Source organism: Nicotiana tomentosiformis, chromosome 5 (assembly GCF_000390325.3).
Source record: "Nicotiana tomentosiformis chromosome 5, ASM39032v3, whole genome shotgun sequence".
Classification (NCBI taxonomy): domain Eukaryota; kingdom Viridiplantae; phylum Streptophyta; class Magnoliopsida; order Solanales; family Solanaceae; genus Nicotiana; species Nicotiana tomentosiformis.
In genome coordinates this window covers 5175181-5197636 of record NC_090816.1, presented here as the reverse complement: position 1 = coordinate 5197636, position 22456 = coordinate 5175181, and the positions used below count along the sequence as shown (strand labels likewise).

Sequence of the window (22456 nt, the reverse complement as noted above, 5' to 3'; positions counted from 1 at the left end):
AAATGATTTGCAACCACACAAATATCTATGCTTTGTTTTAGACCACAAATTTCAAAAATCTTTCTTTCTTTCTTTCTTAAATTTCGTATCAAGTCAAACACCACTTATATAAATTGAGACGAATGGAGTATTATTTTGGTAAATAATCTAACAGGTATATATCTAGGTTCCCCCTTTTAAAATTATATTAGATAATGGAGTATATGCAAAAAGTCAAAGAATTTTTACACTCTCAGCTCATGTTATATATATATATATATATATATATATATATATATATATATATATAGGTAACCATTAATACATGCATAAAAGGTGAGATTAATAAGTTGAAAAATAAAGAATATTATATGCTATAAATTAAAATACACTAATAATAGTAACTTTATTTACATATTTGATCAATATATAAAAGTTAAATTATTTTCTTAATTTGGCATTGTTTTCAAGATATTTGAAATACTCTATGCGTTTTTGGAAGGCTATGGTGGATCCAGATGCTCCAACCCCAAGCAACCCAAACCCGAGGGAGTATCTGCACTGGTAAGTCTAGCTTATAGCTATGATCCATCTTGTATTTATTTTTTCTCTTCTTTTTCTTGCACGTATGCCAAAAGAAAAACAAATTCTTAGCTTTGGCATGATATCACACTTTAAATTAGAAAATTCGGTAAAGGTGTTCAAGATTTAATATATATACCCCATCTGTTTCAATTTACGTGAATCTATTTCCTTTTTAGTCCATACCAAAAAGAATGACTCATTTTCATATTTGAAAATAATTTATCTTTTTTTTCTTAAACTCTGTGTTCAGTCAAATATGTTCACATAAATTAAAACAGAGAGAGTATTAATTTTATATACATATATGTAAAAAAAAGTCACTGTTAATTTATTTAGAGAGTATTAATTTTTATATACACAGTATAATTTTCCGATGATTGATGCTAAACGGACCATCCTTCAGTATATGTAGATGCGCACGGGGGATTTGCATCTATACCTAGGTTTTGGGTAACATTTTAACCTATACCCACTTTGCAAAAAGAATTGCAAGCGTACCCACTTTTCGGGTAACTTCAGGCATACGGGCCTGAAGTAGCAAAAGTTTATGTCTGAAGTTTGAACTTCAGAATTTTTTGCCTGAAGTGTAGCCTTATCAAAGCAAAACTTTAGATATTTTTGCCTGAAATTTGGCCTAACTTGCAAAGGCAATCACACAAACTTCAGTTCATAGTGCAAGGGAAAATTTCAGTTTCCCCTCACTTCATAATGCAAACTTCAGACAAATTAGTCTGAAGTTCTTCAATTTGTAGTGCAAACTTGAGGAACTTCAGTTCATAGTGCAAGGGCAAACTTCAGTTTCCACTTACTTTATAATGCAAACTTCAGACAAATTAGTCTAAAGTACTTCAATTGGTAGTGCAAACTTCAGGAACTTCAGTTCATAGTGCAAGGACAAACTTCAGTTTCCCCTCACTTCATAGTGCAAACTTCAGACAAATTAGTCTAAAGTTCTTCAATTTATAGTGCAAACTTCAGGAACTTCAAATCATAGTGCAAGGGCAAACTTCAGTTTTCCCTCACTTCATAGTGCAAACTTCAGATAGATTAGTCTGAAGTTCTTCAATTTGTAGTGCAAACTTCAAGACAAATTAACTTTTCAGTATAATTAAGAGCTGGTTTGTCATCACATCGGGCTTTACCTCATGGGGAATTCTTCATGTTCTTCATATTGGATTTGGAACTTCTGTATATTCAGTATGAGATAAACACATAACAAGATGAACTAAAGAGTATCTGTTGCACTCTCGATGCATTTGGATTTGTATCTCGAGCTTGCAAAATAAAGGATTGTAAAATTTGTAGAAGCCCACGTTTTACCTTCTCTTGACAGAGTTTCTGAATTTAAATAGAGAACAATAACAATACTTTGTTTTGTTATTTTATGACAATATTTGATCAAATTTAGGTTAAGTTATTAATTTGACTTCACATTTTATTAGTGAATATGTTAAAGTAGTGGTTGAAAAGTTAATTTGATAGACAAGAAGAGGAGGAAGAAAGGAGCGCATAGGTCAGGAGGAAGAACAGGAGGCGTCCGAAGTTGTTAAAATTAGGGTATATGTTAAATAATTTTAAACATATGGGTATAAGTTAAACGAGAGAGACCAAATAGGACGCCCCATGCAATTTTTATGATGCGCACTGCTTATTTGACCTTCTAGCTGGATTTAGGGGTGTTTGTGGTTCGATTTAATTTGATTTTGCTTAAAACGAATCAAACTGTAATGACCCAAAAGGTCATCTTTAAATTTAATAATTCATTCTATGTTCTAACACCTCAAAAATCACTATTTATCATTCCTCGACTCGCGTGCACAGTCAGTATAATTTTTCAGAAATTGTTTATATAAAAAATTATTAAAATGTAAAATAGAGCTTTAATAATATTTCGAGCAAACGAACCCGGATCAGTATTTTGACGATTCCGATATGTTAGTATCGTGATTTGGGACTTGGGCGTATATCCAGAATTTAATTTGGAGGTCCCTAACTCAAGTTATGGCCATTTAACGGAAACTAAAATTTAAAGGCTACAGATTTTCAAAATTGACCACGGATTTGACTTTTTGATATCGGGGTCAGAATTCGTTTTCGAAAATTGAAATAGCTCCATTATGTCATTTATGACTTGTGTGCCAAATTTGAAGTCATTCCGGATTTATTTAACATGTTTCGGCACAAGTTTTATAAATGGAAAAGTTTGAAACCCTTAAGTCCGGATCAAGGTGTAAATTGTAATTTCGAAGTTATTTCATATGCTTTGAGACCCCGAGTAAATCCGTATTATGTTACATGACTGGTTGGTATAATTGAACGGGATCCCGAGTGGCTCGGCGAGCTTCGAGGTGAGTTTTGAGCGAGTCCGGGCATTTCGGCACTCTAATGTTATTCTCGAAGTTTTGGAAAAGTGTGGACCACACAATTTTGAGTGCGGCCGCACTTCAGAGAAAAAGTGTGGACGGTAGAGTACGAGTGAGGACCGCACAATTTTGTGTGTGGCCGCACTTCAGGGGTTTTGCAGGTTCGATGGTCCGATTTCAGAGGCTTATATCCTTTAAACCACAACGAATTGGGAGATGATTCAAAAACGAAAGTTGTATTCCTTTGAATCTAGTTTCCAGAAAGGTGTCGCATTAATCATTTAGAAATTTGTACAGAAAGTTATGGGCATTTGACTGAAACTTGGTAAGTTACCACAGTGAAGTGCGACAACACTCAAAATTGCGCGGCCGCGGAACTTGTAAATGTGTGGAAGCACATGAAAATGTGCGGACCGCACATTGGGAAATCAGAATTGTGTACTATATTATCAAGGATTTGGATATTATTTCACATTTTGGACTTTGCGAGCTCGGTTTGTGACGAATTTTCGAGGGTTTTCAAGAAATTCATTGGGGTAAGTATTCCTTATCCTATATTGATTATATTTCATGATTCCATACTCATTTACATCACGAATTCGTGAATTTATGGAAGAAAAATCAAATTTTTATAAAATCTTCCAAAAATGTAAAATTAAGATTTGAAGGTCAATCCGATGTCGGAATTCGATAATTTTTATATGCTTGAACTCGTATCAGAACAGGTGTTCGGATTTCGTAAGTGTTTTCGGGATTCGAGACGTGGGTCCCACTGTTGATTTTTTAGATGAATTTCAGATTTTAATCAAGAAAAATTTATAATTTTATACGAAATTAATTTCTACGATTTGTATTGAGTATATTGAATTGTTTATGACTAGATTTAAGGATTTCGGACACGAATTCATGAGGAAAAGGTTTATTTGAATCTTGAATTTGGTTGCAAGTGAGGTAACTGTCGTGGTTAACCTTAACTTGAGGGAATAAAATCCTTAAATTATTTCTTATGTGAAATGCATGTGAACGACTTATAGGCGAGGTGACGAGTGTCTATACGTCGTAAAATTAATTGTTTGCATAATTACTTGAAAAATCATAAATCGTTTTAAATCATGAATTAATTATTATATTAATTATTTCTCTCGGATTCTTTGCTCAATATCATGCCTTGAATACATGCTATAATTGCTACATGCTTATTTGATTTATGTGACTTAATTGCCACTTGACGTTTAGCATACTAATTATTAAAATGCCTATTACATCCTTAATTTTCATAATTAATTGTTAATCAGTTCGTTAGGTTAGTTGTTTCAGAACCCAGTTGGGTTCTAGATTGCACAATCGCTCGGTCTTCTTTATATGAGCGCATCATAGAGTGGCAGTATAATGATCCTCATTTACTTGTCCTTAAGAACACGGGGCAGCACGATGATGCCAAATAGGTTGTTGTGGGGGAAGATGGAGTTCTGCGAATGTAAAGTCGTATTTGTGTGCCTAATGTGGATGGGCTTCATGAATATTCTGGAAGAGGCCCATAGTTTCCGGTATTCTGTTTATCCAGGTGCTACCAAAATGTATCAAGATTTATGGCAACATTATTGGTGGAGGAGAATGAAGAAGGATATAGTTGCATATGTAGTTCGGTGTCTAAATTGTCAGAAAGTCAAGTACGAGCATCAAAGACCTGGTGGTTTGCTTCAGAATTTAGAAATTCCTGAGTGGAAGTGGGAGCGTATCACTATGAATTTTGTTGTTGGGATCCCACGGACTCAGAGAAAATTTGACACAGTTTGGGTCATTGTGGACAAGTTGATTAAGTCAGCACATTTCACTCCAGTGGCACTTACCTATTCTTCAGAGCGGTTAGCCGAAATTTATATTAGTGATATTGTTCGCCTTCACGGTATGCCCGTGTCTATTATTTCAGATCGAGGTACGCAGTTTACCTAACATATTTGGAGGGCTGTACAACGTGAGTTAAGAACGCGGGTTTAGTTGAGTACAATATTTCATCCACAGACAGACGGACAGTCAGAGCGCACCATTTAGATATTGGAAGATATGCTTCGCGCTTGTATTATAGACTTTGGAGGTTCTTGGGATCAGTTCTTGCCACTTGCAAAGTTTGATTATAATAATAGCTACCAGTCGAGCATTTAGATTGCTCCATATGAGGCATTATACGAAAGGCGATGTCGTCCGCTAGTTGGCTGCTTTGAACCGGGAGAGGCTCGGTTGTTAGGTACCGATTTGGTACAGGACGCCTTGGATAAGGTCAAAATTATTCAGGATCGACTTCGCACAATTCAGTCTAGGCAAAAGAGTTATGCCGACCGTAAAGTTCGTGCTATTGCATTCATGATTGGAGAAAGAGTATTGCTCTGGGTTTCACCTATGAAAGGTATAATGAGATTCGGAAAGAAGGGCAAGTTGAGCCCTAGGTATAATGGACCCTTCGAAATTCTTGAAAGGGTGAGCGAAATGGCCTACATGCTTGCATTACCACCTAGTTTATCAGTGGTTCATCCAGTGTTCCATGTGTCTATGATCCTTAAATATTATGATGATCCATCCCATGTGTTAGATTTCAGCTCAGTCCAATTGAATAAAGATTTGACTTATGAGGAGGAGCCGGTAGCTATTCTAGCCCGGCATGCCTGACAGTTGAGGTCTAAGAGTTATCCTTCAGTTCGGGTGCAATGGAGAGGTCAACCGGTAGAAGCATCTACCTGGGAGTCCGAGTCGGACGTGCGTAGTAAATATCCATACCTTTTCACCAGCTCAGGTACTTTTCTAATTCCGTTCGGGGACGGACGTTTGTTTTAGAGGTGGAGAATGTGATGACCCAAAAGGTCATCTTTAAATTTAATAATTAATTCTATTTTCTAAGACCTCAAAAAGCACTATTTATCATTCCTCGACTCGCGTACGTAGTTTGTATAATTTTCTGGAAAGTGTTTATATGAAAAATTGGTTAAAATATGAAATAGAGCTTTAAAATCAACTGAGTTGACTTTAGTAACATTTTGAGCAAACGAACCCGGACTGTTTTGACGGTTCCAGTAGGCCCGTATCGTGATTTGGGACTTGGGCGTATGCCCGGAATATAATTTGGAGGTCCCTAACTCAAGTTATGGCCATTTAACGGAAATTAGAAATTTAAAGGCTAAAGATTTTCAAAGTTGACCACAGGTTTGACTTTTTGATATCGGGGTCGGAATCCGATTCCGAAAATTGAAATAGCTCCGTTATATCATTTATAACTTGTGTGCCAAATTTAAAGTTATTCCGGATTCATTTAACATATTTCAGCACACATTTAGTTAGGGGTAGGCATAATACCGGCTGAAACAACAAAAAACGGTTGAACCATGAATTTTTATTTTTCGGTTTCGATTTAAACGGTTATTCGGTCGGTGTACGGTATTTTGAATATTAAATTTTGGTGTTTTGGTACGGTTTACGGTTTTAATATTTCGGTTGTCGGTTAAACCCAAAAAACTGAAATTTAATATTCTATACGTGCCGAGCAGAAAGATAGGAAAAGGGAATGTGAGGACAATGCTTTATATATATTAATATATTGTCCCATGAATGGATACTTTGGTATAAAAGATTAATATATTATGAAAGAGATACCTAAATGCAAACGATAATTCATCAGAACCAGAATGTAATTGCAAAGGCTATTTATACTATTATATATAATATATACAGAAGCCATCTAGGTCAAGAAAAGAATTTATATTAAAATAACAAAATAAAGAAAACCCTCAACGGGTCCCCCAAAAAAGAAGAAACAAATGCGACAACAACTAAGACCAAAGTATTTCTCCACCCACCCAATAGAGATGGGTGCAGACAAACTTTTCCTATCTATCTAGGTCCAAACAAGCAAAGCATTATAAGATTCCCCTTTTTCGTCAAAATCATAACAATAAGATAATACTAGGATGGAAAATCCTATTTTTATGGCATCACTCTCCCCAGAAAAGCAACCAACATGTTTCAGCAACTTGAAGTATTAATCAAAATCTTGAACCGTTAATTAACCCAAAAATTAAATCGGAAATAACCGAATCGAACCTTAAAAAATCGCAACAATAATAACAATAACAACAATAACCCAGTATAATCTCACTAGTGGGGTCTGGGGAGGGTAGTGTATACTCAGACCTTACCCCTACCCTGGGGTAGAGAGGCTGTTTCCGATACACCCTCGGCTCCTTCCCTCCAAGAACTCCTCACCTTGCTCCTGGGGTGACTCGAACTCACAACCTCTTGGTTGGAAGTGGTTGGAACCTTGAAAAAACCGCACCGAACCGTAAATACTTTGGTTTGACTTGGTTATTAATATTACAAAATCGAAACCGATAAACCGAATAGTACTTTCATAATAACCAACCGAACCGACAGACGCCCACCCCTACGTTTAGTAAATGAAAAAGTTTGAAACCCTTAAGTCCGAATCAAGATGTGACTTATAATTTCGATGTTATTTGAGACCCCGAGTAAGTCCGTATTATGTTATAGGACTGGTTGGTATAATTGATCGGGATCCCGAATGGCTCGGTGAGCTTCGATGTGAGTTTTGAGCGAGTCCGGGCATTTCGGCACTCTAATGTTGTTCTAGAACTTTTGAAAAAGTGCGGACCGCATAATTTTGAGTACGACCTCACTTCAGAGGAAAAGTGCGGACCGCAGAGGACAAGTGCGGACCGCACAATTTTGTGTGCGGCCGCGCTTCAGAGGAAAAGTGCGGCCCACATAATTTTGTGTGCGGCCGCACTTCAGGGGTTCTACGGGTTCGATAGTCTACTTCGGAGGCTTATATCGTATAAACCACAACAAATTTGAAGATAATTCAAAAACGAAAGTTGTAGCCCTTTTGAATCTAGTTTCCTGAAAGGCGTAGCATTAATCATTTGGACATTTGTACAGAAAGTTATGGGCATTATACTGAAGCCTGGTAAGCTGCCACAGTGAAGTGCGACCGCACTCAAATTTGTGCGGCTGTAGAACTTGAAAATGTGCTGCAGCACTTGAAAATGTGCGGACCACACATTGGGAAATCAAAATTGTGTACTATATAATCGAGGGTTTGGGTATTATTTTATATTTTGGACTTTGGGAGCTTGGTTTGTGATGATTTTTAATAGATTTTCAAGAAAATCATTGGGGTAAGCGTTCCTTATCCTATATTGATTATATTCCATGATTCCATACTCATTTAAATCATGAATCCTTAAATTTATGGAAGAAAAATCATATTTTTATAAAATCTTTCAAAAAAGTAAAATTAAGATTTGAAGGTCAATCTGATGTCGGAATTCGATAATTTTTGTATGGTTGAACTCGTATTGGAACGGGTGTTCTGATTTTATAAGTTTTTCCGAGATTGGAGATGTGGGTCTCACTATTGATTTTTTAGATGAATTTCGGATTTTAATCCGAAAAATTTATACCTACGATTTGTATTGAGTATATTGAATTGTTTATGACTAGATTTGAGGATTTCAGACACAAATTTGCGAGGAAAAGGTTTATTGAAATCTTGAATTTGGTTGCAAGAGAGGTAAGTATCGGGGTTAACCTTGACTTGAGGGAATAGAACCCTTAAATTATTTGTTATGTGAAATGCATATGAACGACGTATAGGCTAGGTGACGAGTGTCTATACGTCGTCAAATTAATTATTTGCATAATTACTTAAAAAATCATAAATCGTTTTAAATTATGAATTAATTATTATATTAATTATTTCTCTCGGATTCTTTGCTCAATATCATGCCTTGAATCCATGTCATAATTGCTACGTGCTTATTTGATTTATGTGACTTAATTGCCACTTGACGTTTAGCATACTAATTATTAAAATGCATATTTCATCCTTAATTTCCACAATTAATTGCTACTTGTCATCATATTAATTGTTGCATTTTTTGGAGTAATTTCTTTTATAAGAATTGTTATTATTGTTATTGCATACATGTTAATGTAAGTGACCTGCCTTAGCCTCGTCACTACCTCGTCGAGGTTAGGCTCGAAATTTACTGGGTACATGGGGTCGGTTGTACTCATACTATACTCTGCACTTTTTGTGCAGATACCGGAGTTGGTCCCATCGGCGTCTAGTAGATTTGCTCGGATTCAGCTATTCGCAGGAGACTTGAGGTATAGCTGCATGGCGTTCGCACTTCTGAAGTCCCCTTCCACTTTATCATAGATGTATATTTTTTTTTCAGGCAGCTTTATTTTCATTCAGACCTTTATTTGTATTATTCTAGTAGCTTGTGCACTTGTGACACCAATTCTTGGATGATATTTAGACATCGCTATTATTATGGATTATTCACTACATTTCAGACTTTTACTTCCGCATTTATTTCTTTGTTATTTAATTAATTTAAAATTATTTAAAAATGATTAATATTATCCTATCGTTGGCTTGCCTAGCAAGTGAAATGTTAGGCGCCATCACGGTCCCGAAGGTGGGAATTTTAGTTCGTGACACAAACCATTTAAGTTAATTCTTTAATTTTTAAACCAAATCAAATGAAAAATTAATACAATTTATCGATTTCGATATGTCGATTGTAGAATACACACATATATCCCAGAAAAATAAAAAATAAAAATAACTGGCCCCTTCTCCCTTTTTATGCTAACTCCTTTAATTAATTTTGCTAGGCTGGTCACAGATATCCCAGCAACCGCAGGAGCAAACTTTGGTAAGTCTTTCTTACATTAAATGTATAAGTTTTAGCGTCACAACATGTAAAATTTAATGATTTTATTGTTATACAATAGGTAATATTCAGTTTCTTCAATATAATAGTGTTATTGACTTTACCGTTATAGTAGGTAAAACTTATTAGTGTTTTTATTGTTATACTCAATTACTTTAATGCAACAAAAAATAATTTTATATCTATATAATTCTTATCCATACGTGAAATTAACCGATTGTTTTTTCTTGAACAAGAAATAGATTATATTAATGTTTGTATCTAACCAAGAAATGGTGAGAGGCAGCAAAAAAGATTAATCTTCCATATATGTACATACAAAAAAGGATCTTTAAACAAATAACCGGCGAATTTGCTGCATGCTTTTCCTGACCAGTATACATCTGTCGGCTATTTTTAATTTATAGTGTATAATGCAGGCAATGAAATTATACGATACGAGAGTCCACGACCTTCACTGGGAATTCATCGCTATATTTTAGTGTTGTTTCAGCAATTGAATCGAGAGGTTGTGAATGCTCCTGATATAATTGATTCTCGTCAGAATTTTAACACAAGAGACTTTGCGAGGTTTCATAATCTCAATTTGCATGTTGCTGTTGTTTACTTCAATTGCAATAGGGAAAGTGGTACTGATGGCCGTCACCTATAAATAAGTTTAACTTATATATACTGTCAGTGTACGAAATTTTTACACTATCGAGTCACATTTATGGTTCAAAATTATAAATCTCATATTTTAAGAAAATGCTTTGGGTGATCTCATAGTGTAAAAATACCTTATACTGCGGTATATATAAGTTAAACTCAGAAATAATGTCTTAGTAATATGTTTCCTCAAAATTTTACTGAATTATTAACATATACATGGATGTCAACGTGAGGAGTTTACGTGTTACAAAGTTACATGTAAAAGTATTGATGCTCATATTTATTTTTAATTAAAGGGGTATCTTATTATAGAACTATACTTCAGTTATTCAATTTTATATTTTTGGGATGTTTTTATTAAAACTTTGGAGGAACTTTTGAGAGGCTAACGCTATGGGAGTTGGAGGCTTGAATAGAGTTCTTTATTTTTTCTATTTCTTGATTTCTGCCATTTTATTTGATTAAAATAAGTTGTTGTTATTTTCGTGCCATGAGAAACTCGATATGAATGTTATGATTCTTATCTTTTGTTAATGATTTGATTTTAGTTTTATGAGTTAGGTATATATGTAATCTTGCGCCTAACGGTTTAAATTGTTTGATCACCAATTAAATTTTATATGTGAAATCTAAATCAAGCTAGAAAAATAAGTTAATCTGAATAGACAAATAAAAAAATTAAAACCAGCATAAACTCAAATAATTACGCTCTTCGAGAGCATATTGACAACCAGAGAAACCAAATTAAAATAAAAAAGAGAGCCCACGACATGTAGATTGTGTTAGTCCAATTTGACCATTTAGCACAGGAATCTCAACTAACCATAAATAATTAAAAACACCAAATTTGCCGACTCAATCCTCGTGTACGATAACTTATCTCTTTATTTGTTAGTTTTATTTATATTTTCCCATATATAATTATATAATATGGTATTCGAAATTAACTAACTGGACCTATTTAGATTCATGTCGTTCAATTAAAGGGGAAGTGATTCAATTAAAGGGGAAGTGCTCTTTATTAAGGGTTTTTTCAAGACCCAATAATCTCAAAAATCAAGCGATTACCTCCACATAGACTTCAATGTCTAGATGGTCCTCTTAGACTAGCTATCGATCTGAGCATGGAAGGTTTAGGCTCACTCTGCTACCCAAGCCTTCTCTGTAGGCTCTGCCGCAAGGTTGAATTGAATTGTGAATTTCTGTCTGATACTATGGATGATGGTATTTCGTATAGATGCACTACCTCATCAATATATATTTGGGCTAGTTTGGCCATAAAGTAAGTCATACTGATTGACAGAAAGTGAGCTGACTTGGTCAGCCGATCAATAGTCCCCCAAATAGCGTCGTGTTGCAGTGCTGTCGGGGACGGATGCACAAGGGTGGAAGCGGTCACCGCTTCGCCAAGAAAAATATCAAATGTTTATACTAATATTCTGTAGAAATGAAGCCATATATAATAATGACACCGCTTATTCTTAGCAAATAGTACTTATTAGTCCACTGGTCAAGCTCATATTTGAGCTTGTAAAGGCTGTAAGTTCAAGGCTAGAACTAGACATTCTATTTTTTAAACATCTTTGAACGAATATTTTTGTTAAAAATTTGAGGCTAATTGAACCGACACTTCCCTTTGCAAGAATATCCAATTAAACAATTGGGCCAAGGCTTTCATTTCAACTTATGGGAAAATGGTATTAGATAATACTTATTTATTTATTATTACTTATTTAAATACGACACCGTTTACAAAAATTCGGTGTATACCCCTGAGTGCTGTCTTCCTAGACGCAAAACCAAAACCTTTTAGGGTAAAAATAGGGGTGTGCGTCGGTCTGTTCGGTCGGTTATTATGAAAGTACGATTCGATTTATCGGTTTTCGATTTTGTAATATTAATAATCAAATCAAACAAAAGTATTTACGGCTCGGTGCGGTTTTGTCAAAGTTCGGTTAAGTTATTTTCGGTTTATTTTTTTGGTTTTAAACGGTTGTAGGAACAACAAGTATTTACCCTTTGTAGGAACATCACTTAATGCGGTTCTGTGAATTAGCAGAAGTGGTAGTAGCTTCACTTACCATAGTAGTTAGAGCCGGTGCTTTTAATTGCCTCATTTCTGTCCTGGGAATGGTCATTTCCCTCAGACATAGTTTCTCTTTGTTCTTGAAGAACTAGAGATTGGCAATCCTCTCCTGAAGGCTTTAAGGGGAATTTCAAATTTAGATACACTGCAGAATCGTGTAAGCTGTCCTTATTGAAATGAGAAATCATGAGATTTGAACCACCAGGAAAACACAATGCTTTTCGAATATCAGCCTTAACGGGGAGCTTGCGAGCTCTGTCTTTTGTGTCAACTTGACCAATAACTGAAAACCCTTACACATATTGCTTATTATCATTAAGTGTAGGAGCAACAGAGAAAGCATACGCATAGCCATTATCTATGCACCTATTTGATGCAGAGGGATTGTAGAAGGTAAATACCATAATGCATTTTGATATATTTTATTTTCGACTTGATAAAATTCATCAAAAATATGGAACTTACCTTAAATAGCATGCTTTGGGAATCTTTTATACATATTTAGTAATGTATTATATTCTAAAACCAGCCATGATTGGTTATAGTTCAACCCCATACAAGCATTATTGAAGGTTTACCTGCCTAAGCCAAAATCCTTCAGACTCCTTACCTCCCTAGCAAAGTACGGTTCGAACGCCCACACCTTGCAATCTTTTTTTCAGCTCCAAATAGATTAAGTGACCAATCCTCTGCAAGCAGTCGGCGACGACGAGTCGCAGCAGTCGTAGTCGCAGCAGCTGCACAGGAAGTAGGAAGAATCGAAGAACCCTAAATCTAATTCTTTATTTAGGTTTGGGAAATGGGAATTGGGAAGTGACTAAGTGAAATAGTGTATTAGTGATTTAGTCAGTGTAACCGATGGGTTTGGATAAACTAAATTGGGCTTCAAAGTTCAAATAGGTATTGGGCTTCAGCCTAAAATGGGTAATAACTAATACCCAAAATTTTGGTTTTTCGGTTAAACCGAAAACCGAAATACCAAAACCGTAAACCGCACCAAAAATTGAAAATTAATAATTTAAAAACCGTACACCAACCGAAAAACCGATTAAACTGAAACTAAAAAATCGAAATTTACGGTTCGACCGATTTTTTCGGTTCGGCCGGTAAAAATATCTTATGTATCCAACACACCGCTTTGATTCGTTGTCCTCTATTTCTTCGAGTCTTTAATTTTCAGCACATGGGTTTTCAAGGACCATTTTTTCTTAATTAGTTGGTTTTCGTATAATAAATGTTTTTTCACAAATGTTTGACTTCATTTATTGTCGTCTAACTATGAATGGGATAATTAAAAGAGATAGAATATGCTACTTGTTGTTCTTTTTATCGTCATTAGAACAATGAATGTAGTAATTCATTTATTAAATAGAATAAAGGTACGATATCCTTGTCACTCACACATATGACCCTTTTACAAATATTATGAAATATCCAACTATGGAATACCAGCAAATTAATAATACCGTGGTCCAGACGAAACCCTAGTATTGCACATTTTCTTCTTTCTTTGTTATGGCTAAGATTTCACGTGGCAATGTATTATTTTAATTTGAAAGTGCTCTATTCAATTTTGCTAAATTTTTAACTTCTTAATGTAACCAAATTTAGAGAAATGGTACAAAATAACTAGTTATATATTAATAAAAATGACTATATAAAGATCTCTTGTGTTTTAAATTACCGATCTCTTACGTCTTAACATAAAATGTCTAATACTCTAGTGAAATATTGGACCTAACTATAACTAAAAGAACATATGTAATGAGTTAGAAAACTCAGGGGCGGATGTACAATTATAGTTATTGGATTCGGATGGCAATTTATATGCTATATATGTGTTAGAAAACCTATTAGATATGTATAAATATTAAATTTCTAACACAATAACTCAATTAATGATCAGCATGTTAAGTGGACATCTCTTAATCGATAAGATGAGTGGTCTTTTTCTCTTATATATAATTTCTTAGGTTTCACTGTCAAAAGGTGTGGTGAATAGTAAAATTCTTTTTTCTTAACCAAAGGTCTCGGGTTTGACCTTGAGAATAAAATCACCGTTGATAATGAATGCTAAAAGCCTATTTAGTTAACTTTCAACCAATCGAATCCGAATTTAGTTCTGCCAATGGGTTTTAGACATCAGTAGCTAATAAATACTACTCGCCCCAATTTATATGACATAGTTCGAATTTTGAGAGTCAATCAAGTTTTTCTTTGACCGTAATTTTTTTATATGCCTTTTAGATATTTTAAATTATTAATTATTATGACTTATTGTACTTTTTACCTTAGTTTCCAAGTACATATATTATGTTTCAAAAAACTTAAAGATTCTATATCCGAATTCACGATCAAAATAAAAAAGTTGACTCTCGAAATTCGAGCTCATAGAATTGACCTCATAGGTTTCCATATTGTCACAACCCAAAACCTAACCCGTCGTGATGGCGCCTATCGTGATACTAGGTAAGTCGACCTTTCCAAAACACTTTCAAAGTTTAACAGAAATAAATTAAGACATTTAAAATAATCGGAGTTTTTCATAAAAATGGGGGTAAAACCCAAATAAACATAAGTGCGGAAAAATAGTCCGACATCGGGGTGTCACTGAGTCATGAGCATCTAACAACCAATCTAGAAACAGAGTCTACTACAGTCTCTGCCAAATGCCAATAAAAGAGAGAAAAGATAATAAGAAAGGAGAAACAAAGACTGCGGACGCCGACAGCTACCTCGTAAGTCTCCGATAATCAGCTCGCGCACGAACTCAGCGACTGCCAGAACCGTACACACCTGGATCTGCACATGAAGTGTAGGGTGTAGTATGAGTACAACCAACTCAGCAAGTAACAGAATTAAATAAGGAACTGAGAAGCAGTGACGAGCTATAAAAATACAGTTCATTTCAAAAGTTTTCAGTAAAGAGTGAACATGCTTTCAAATCTGGTGGTATAAGTCAAATCAATTCGAGCTCATATAAAATAGATATGAATCTTCCAAAAATTTCACAATAACAATAGATAACAACTAAGTACAATAATAAATAAAAGCAAGTACAGCCTCTCAAGGCAGCAGTCACTCAACCCATCTCAACAGATCATACTCTCAGCTCTCAACCCTCAAAACACACTCTCAATAGGTACCTGCGCTCACTGGGGGTGTACAGACTCCGGAGGGGCTCCTTCAGCCCAATCCGTACGGACAACTCACATGTTGCACGGACAACTCACGTGCTATAGTATCAATATGTGAAACTGCACGGACAACTCACGTGCTATAGTATCAATATGTGGAACCGCACAGACAACTCACGTGCTGCACGGACAACTCACGTGCCATAGTATCAATATGTGAAACCGTACGGACAACTCACGTGCTATAGTATCAATACCTCACAGACATGCCCTCGACCTCACTCAGTCATCAACCTCTCTAATCTCTCGGGCTCTCGGAAATCACAAAGATCAGCCTAAACAAAGATAACATAGTGTATCAACAAGAATCAAGAAGAGGCCGAGATATGATACGCAAGTAAAACCATGACTGAGTACAAGACATCAATCAACAAGTACGCGACCTCTGCGGGTTCCAACAGTACCATCACATAGCCTAAGCATGATTTCTAACATGATTTGCAGTCAAGTTTCTATAACACAGAGAGAACAGGTAATTAACAATAGTCTATTCGACTTTACAGTCTCACGGCACAGACCAAGTCACAATTTTCTACGGTGCATGCCCACACGCCCGTCACCTAGCATGTGTGTCACCTCCAAAATAGTCACATCATACCAAAATTCAGGGTTTTATACCCTAAGGAACAGATTTAAAACTATTAATTACCTCAACCGCGCAGAGATACTACTCCAAAATGTCTTTGCCTCTTGAATCGGCCTCTAAATACTTAGAATCTAGCCACAAGCAGTACAGGATAATTAATATTGGCTAAAGGATCAATTCCACAAGAAAACTACTAAAATATGGCCCAAAATTCGAAATCGGCTCAACCCGACCCTTTGGGCCCATGTCTCGAAACCCGACGAAAATCATAAAACCCAAAAGCCCATTCACTCACGAGTCTAACCATACCCAAGTTATCAAAATCCGATCTCAATTGCCCTCCAAAACCCCAAAATTCACTCTCCAATTCCCAAGCCCTAGTCTCCCAAATCTCACCTCAAATACTCACCAACTAGGTGTAAATATTAGTGGGGAAATACCATTATTGAAGATAAATAGGCACAAAGAACTTACCTCAGTGATTACTCCGAAATCTCTCTCAAAATCTCCAAAATCCGAGCTAAAAAATGATGAAAATGGTGAAAAATCTCAAAGTCTTTATAGGTTCTGCCGAGACTTCTCGCACCTGCGACTCCATTTTCGCATCTACGGGCAAAGCCCCGCTTCTGTGAAAAAATCACTAAAACACTGCCTCCGCTCCTATGATCAAGTGACCGCATCTTCGCTCTTCGCGGGTGCGGGAACTACATCTCACAGGCGGTCCAAACTCACACTTACGCCCCTAAATCAGCTTCTGCGACCATCATAGGTGCGGGAATGCCATCGCACCTGCGTCCTCTACCCAGATCCTCCTTAGCCGCATCTGCGGCTCCTCCTTCACTTCTGCGGGCTCGCACCTGCGGTTTCCACTCCGCAGGTGCGGTTACACTAGTAGCAGCAGCTTCAACTGCAATTCCTCAACTCCCACCAAGTCGTTAACCACCTAAAATCACCCCGAGGCTTCCATGGCCTCAACCAATTATACCAACAAGTCCTATAACCCGATATGAACTTAGTCGAACCTTCGAATCTCTCAAAACAACATCAAATCATCGATTACACCTGGATTCAAGCTTAAAGAACTTCTAAACTTCTGAATTCTATAAACGATGCCGAATCATATCAAACCACGCCCGATTGACCTCAAATTTTGCACAGAAGTCATATTCAATATTACGTACCTATTCCGACTTTAGGAATCGGAATCCGACCTCGATATCAAAAAGTCAACCCCCGGTCAAACTTTTTAAAAATTCGACTTTCGCCGTTTCAAGCCTAAATTAGCTACAGACCTCAAATTCACAGTCCGGACATGCTCCTACGTCCAAAATCACCCAACTGAGCTAACAAAATCGATGAAACTCTATTTTGGAGTCGTCTTCACACCATTCTGACTACGGTCAAAATCCTAAGACTTAAGCTTCCGTTTTAGGGACTAAGTGTCCCAAAACACTCTGAAACCAAAACAAGACCTCCCGGCAAGTCACATAAGCAGAAACAGATACGGAAAATGCAGTAAATAGGGAATCGGGGCTAATACGCTCAAAATGACCGGCCGAATCGTTACACATATAATACGAAAATAAGAAACCTAACGCTAGCTAGTAGAGCAACTAGTTGAAATCTTATTTAACTTTTAAAATATTTCTTGGTAAGCTTATGGGTGGACGACAGAGTCCAGTTGACATAATTGATAAATAAATACAACTAGGTCCTTGTCCTGTCCTATCGTTTTTGCATATATAAACTTCTTCTATATTATTGTATAGCATATTAAGTCGAAAGTTTTGCAAATTACAAAAAAAAATGAGTGACCAATCAGAACCATTACTAAAGTCAAAAAAAGCAATTACACTTGATGAAACAATAGAAAGTTGCATAGGAGAATTTGGATGGGCACAATTCTTACAATCCATTCTCATATCTTTATCATGGGTTTTCGATGCTCAACAAACATTCATTAGTGTCTTTACCGACACGTTGGCCGTTTCTGAATGGTCGTTAATAGGTGCGAGTTCAATTCTCACTGGCCTTCCGGCATCTTCGTTTTTCATAGGTTGTCTTATCGGAGGTTTCCTTCTTTCTACCTTAGCTGACACAAAACTTGGTCGAAAAAACATGTTGGTTTTATCATGTTTTATTATGTCTATTACCGGAGCCATAACATCAATTTCTACAAATATTTGGATGTATTCATTTTTAAGGTTTTTAACTGGTTTTGGAAGAGCTACAATAGGAACTTGTGCACTTGTTTTGTCAACGGAATTAGTGGGAAGTCAATGGCGTGGACAAGTTGGAATTATTGGTTTTGTTTGTTTTACTATTGGATTTCTTTCTTTACCACTTATAGCTTTTGTGAATAGAGATTCTACTTGGAGAGTTTTATACCTTTGGACTTGTCTTCCTACAATCTTGTACTCAATATTGGTTCATTTCTTTGTTCGTGAATCACCAAGATGGCTTTACTTACGAGGAAACAAAGAAGAATTTGTCCTAACTTTGAAAAGCATTACAACAAGAAGTAGCTTAACTTTAAGCTTCTTTGGCTCCTTCATTGATTTTGAAGATCAAGAACACAATGTAAGTTAATTACTTCTCATTAATGTGGTCTACATTTACTCAAAGTAGTTTGAAAGGGAGTCTTGGATTAACGGTAAAGTTATTTTCGTGTGACCTATTGGTGACGGATTCGAGCCGTGGAAGCAGCCACTAATGTTTGCATTAGGGTTGGCTGTCTACCTCACACCGCTTAGGGTGCGGCCCTTCCCCGGACCTTGCGTGAACGCGGAATGCCTTGTGCATCGGGTTACCCTTTTCAATTTAATTTTCGTATTATTTTCTTCTTTAATGAAAAGAAATGAGGTTACATTATTTTTGTTTTTGTTTTTTGAAAATTATATCTTAAAGTAAAGATAACTTATATATGTTGCACTTAATGTCCATTAGTTTCTTATGTTTTTCTCATGAGACACACTTCTGCCGAGAAAAAGGTGTCTATTTGATCACTAGTATAGTTAAGTTGTCTAAAACAAATTATGATGCCAATTTTGAGTGTCCATATATGTATTTCGCCTTAAAAAAAGCTTTGGTAGGTTTCTATGATAAGCAATTTTATAAGACTACACCAGATAAGGGGAGCTTTGGAGTAATGGTAAAGTTGTTTTGGTGCAACTCTATAAAACACGAGTTCGAATAGTGGAAGCAGTCATTAATGCTTGCATTAGGGTAAACTATCTACATCACACCCCTTGGGGTATGAACATTTTTCGGATCTTGCGTGAACACGGGATGCCTTGTGAACCGAGCTGCCTTTAAAATAAAAAAAAATCTAAAATGAGTTGCTAAAGCGTAGAAGTACCTATGTATACACGGAGTAAACAAGTCCAAATGTCTGATTTATTCAGCATTTTTTTATTTGCATGTTATTTTATTCATAAAGCATGTCTGATTTATGTAAATATCTTTGAAACTTCTAATGCAGAACTCAGAGTCAACAATCAGTCTCTACTCAGCTATCAAGATGTTGGTAGAAAAGAATTGGGCTTTCAAGAGACTAATATCAGTTATGCTTATTGGGTTTGGTGTTGGATTGGTTTACTATGGGATGCCACTAGGAGTTGGAAATTTACCTTTTAATCTATATTTTAGTGTCACATTGAATGCATTATCAGAATTACCAGCTTCTATGGTAACATTCTTTCTTATTGGAAAACTAACAAGAAAAAAATCACTTTTGGGATTTGCTATATTAAGTGGAATTTGCAGCATAGGTTGTGCAATAGTTAAAGATAATTCTTTTAAAGAATTACAAATGGGGTTTGAATTGGTTTCTTTTTTTAGCGCATGTACATCTTTTAATGTACTATTGATTTACACTGTGGAATTATTTCCAACTTGTGTGAGGAATTCAGCAGTGTCAATGGTGAGACAAGCATTGGTTCTTGGGGGTGCATTTAGTCCAATTTTGGTTGCTTTTGGGAGAAATAATAGATGGTTTTCTTATGGAGTTTTTGGAATGAGTATTGGAATTTGTGGTTTGTTTGTGCTGTGTTTACCAGAAACTAAAGGCAGAACATTGAGTGATACTATGGATGAAGAGGAGTACAAGGAAAGAATATTTGTTTGCTAATGATTATTGTAGCCGTACTTTTTAATCCTTAACTAGATGTTTCGGGTTCGAGCTCTGGGTATGAATACTTTTGTTAGGGAAGTCCCAATGCGAATCTAAATTTAGTCCGGCTCCATTGCGGGGAATGGCAGGTGGAAAACCAAAAAAGATTATTGCAGTAGACATTTGTCAATAAAAGATTATACCATCTCAAAATATGACACTGTTGGTTTTTCTATTTATAGAGTTTTGCTGGTTTTGGAAGGTGGAGTGCAGTTGTAATGAAAAGATATCAATCAAGACACTTTTATTTCTATATTTTAATCCCTTCGTAGCATATTATGTCAAGATGTTTGATTGGATACAAAATAAAATTAAAGAAGACTACATACAAAGTATCAATATTATCCTTTCATTTTCTCGCTTCCTATTTGTATCAAGTGACTATGAATTTGCCGCGCTATTTGTTGAACGATACTTTGCCTTCAGAAAGAAAGGCCAATAGTCAGAACATCATTATTCGTGTGTAAATATCTCAAATTTCGATTCTATTATTTTGTATTTTGGTAAAGTTCACAGAAATGCTTTGACATATAATTTGAGAGATAATTTTGATAGAGAGATGATACATGCTGAGAACAAATGCTTGTCAATTTTCTATGTATAAAATTCTTCAAATAAGAGCGAGAATATATTTAACCTCTGTACACCATGTAATTTTCCGGCGAAGGGGTGCATTAGACCACCCTTCACCTAAGATGGCTCCGCCATGGTGACCACGAATCAACGAATTGAGATGAAAATCATAGCAAAATACCGTTTAAAATCCAACAAAAATAAAAATTACTAGATGATTTTTACCATGTGTGGAGCTATATGTAATAACCCGGAATACTTTTATATACTTATTAATTATAAAATTGGAGAATTAATCTTATTTATACCTATTGTGTCAAATACTAACTAGTGAAAGAAAATTTATTATAATATATAAAATAGTGTAACAAATAATTGATTAATGGGCTTAATTATAATTACACATACTAATTAGTAACGTAGTAAATTTTGAATAAACTAGTTTTAGAGTACGTGTGTTGCGCGTGTATATCATACAAATAAATGTAAACTTTTTAGAAATTATATAAATAAATATTGTAAGAAATATTTTGTGTGCTATAAATAAAAACTAAAGGAAAAAAGTCATTACTACAAGATTGTCCTAAAAAATTCTTAAAGTCTCTTCCCTCTCCGCCTATTACATATAAGCAATTACGCGTGATAACTAAAAAATAATATTTAACTTTATGTGTGAAATACACAATATTTTAAATATATTTTAGAACTAATTTCACAAATAGAAACAAATAATAAAAAGTATTGAATTTGAGAATACAAAAAAATAGAGAAAAGAAAAACAAGATGTTATGTAAAGCAGGAGACTAAAAAAAAATTGAAAACTAATTAAAATCACGCATCAAAGTAATAAAAAATATAAGATGGCAAGTGGTTAAATAGGACAAAAGCAAAAAATAAAGAGAAAGAAGAAGATACCTATGTGCTGTAATGGAGATGAATGTATCCTGAGAAAAGTATTTAGTTCCCTTAGCTCTCATATTCTCTTATTCTATAACTGAGAGTTTAGCAGTTCTCATTGGAAGTCCAAAAAAGATGTGTCTTTTGGGCAGTGTTATTGTGCGGGTGGGATTAATAAGCCAAAATATTAGGAGTTCCTAATAAGGAAAGATTTAATAATTAATATTTTAATTGATTTTAAAGTTCAAAATATTAGAAAAATAACTTAAATTATTATTTTGTTCAGTCTAAAAAATTATTTTTAAAGGTAAAAAACGAACGACATTTTTCTAAAAGCCTTCGTGCTTTTAATATAATATATAGAGTATAGATAAATTATAGATGCTTGTTGTAACGACTTGTCACGACCCAAAATCCTAACCTGTCGTGATGACGCCTATCTCGATACTAGGCAAGCCGACAACCTCAATAAACCACAATTTCTTTTAAGTTTGAAAATATAATATTAAAACACAATCCCCAAGTCTCGCAAATACCGACACAAACACTCCCAAAACCTGGTGTCGCTGAGTACATGAGCATCAATACATTACAAGTCTGAAAAATATGGTCTATA

The 22456-nt window shown here is 35.3% G+C and overlaps 2 protein-coding genes across 2 annotated transcripts; both read left to right on the top strand.

Annotated features, from left to right (window-relative positions):
• The first annotated feature begins 484 nt into the window (after window positions 1–484).
• Window positions 485–10388, top strand: LOC104118287 (protein VERNALIZATION 3-like). The gene is made up of 3 exons (XM_009629506.4): window positions 485–543; window positions 9621–9661; window positions 10099–10388. Exons 1-3 carry the CDS (start codon window positions 485–487, stop codon window positions 10329–10331), a joined length of 333 nt encoding a protein of 110 aa, XP_009627801.1. The 3' UTR covers window positions 10332–10388.
• A 7596-nt stretch (window positions 10389–17984) lies between these two features.
• On the top strand, window positions 17985–20625 carry LOC104118286 (organic cation/carnitine transporter 3-like). Its single transcript, XM_009629504.4, has 2 exons — window positions 17985–18779; window positions 19681–20625. The coding sequence occupies exons 1-2, from the start codon at window positions 18006–18008 to the stop codon at window positions 20326–20328; spliced, it is 1422 nt and encodes a 473-aa protein (XP_009627799.1). The 5' UTR covers window positions 17985–18005; the 3' UTR covers window positions 20329–20625.
• Window positions 20626–22456: the final 1831 nt, after the last annotated feature.

Excerpts from the sequence above, each read along its gene's own strand:
- LOC104118287 (XM_009629506.4), top strand. The coding sequence starts at position 485 with ATGGTGGATCCAGATGCTCCAACCCCAAGCAACCCAAACCCGAGGGAG. Across the intron at positions 544-9,620 it reads CCGAGGGAGTATCTGCACTG|GCTGGTCACAGATATCCCAG; the intron begins GTAAGTCTAGCT and ends TAATTTTGCTAG. Across the intron at positions 9,662-10,098 it reads AACCGCAGGAGCAAACTTTG|GCAATGAAATTATACGATAC; the intron begins GTAAGTCTTTCT and ends TGTATAATGCAG.
- LOC104118286 (XM_009629504.4), top strand. The coding sequence starts at position 18,006 with ATGAGTGACCAATCAGAACCATTACTAAAGTCAAAAAAAGCAATTACA. Across the intron at positions 18,780-19,680 it reads TTGAAGATCAAGAACACAAT|AACTCAGAGTCAACAATCAG; the intron begins GTAAGTTAATTA and ends CTTCTAATGCAG.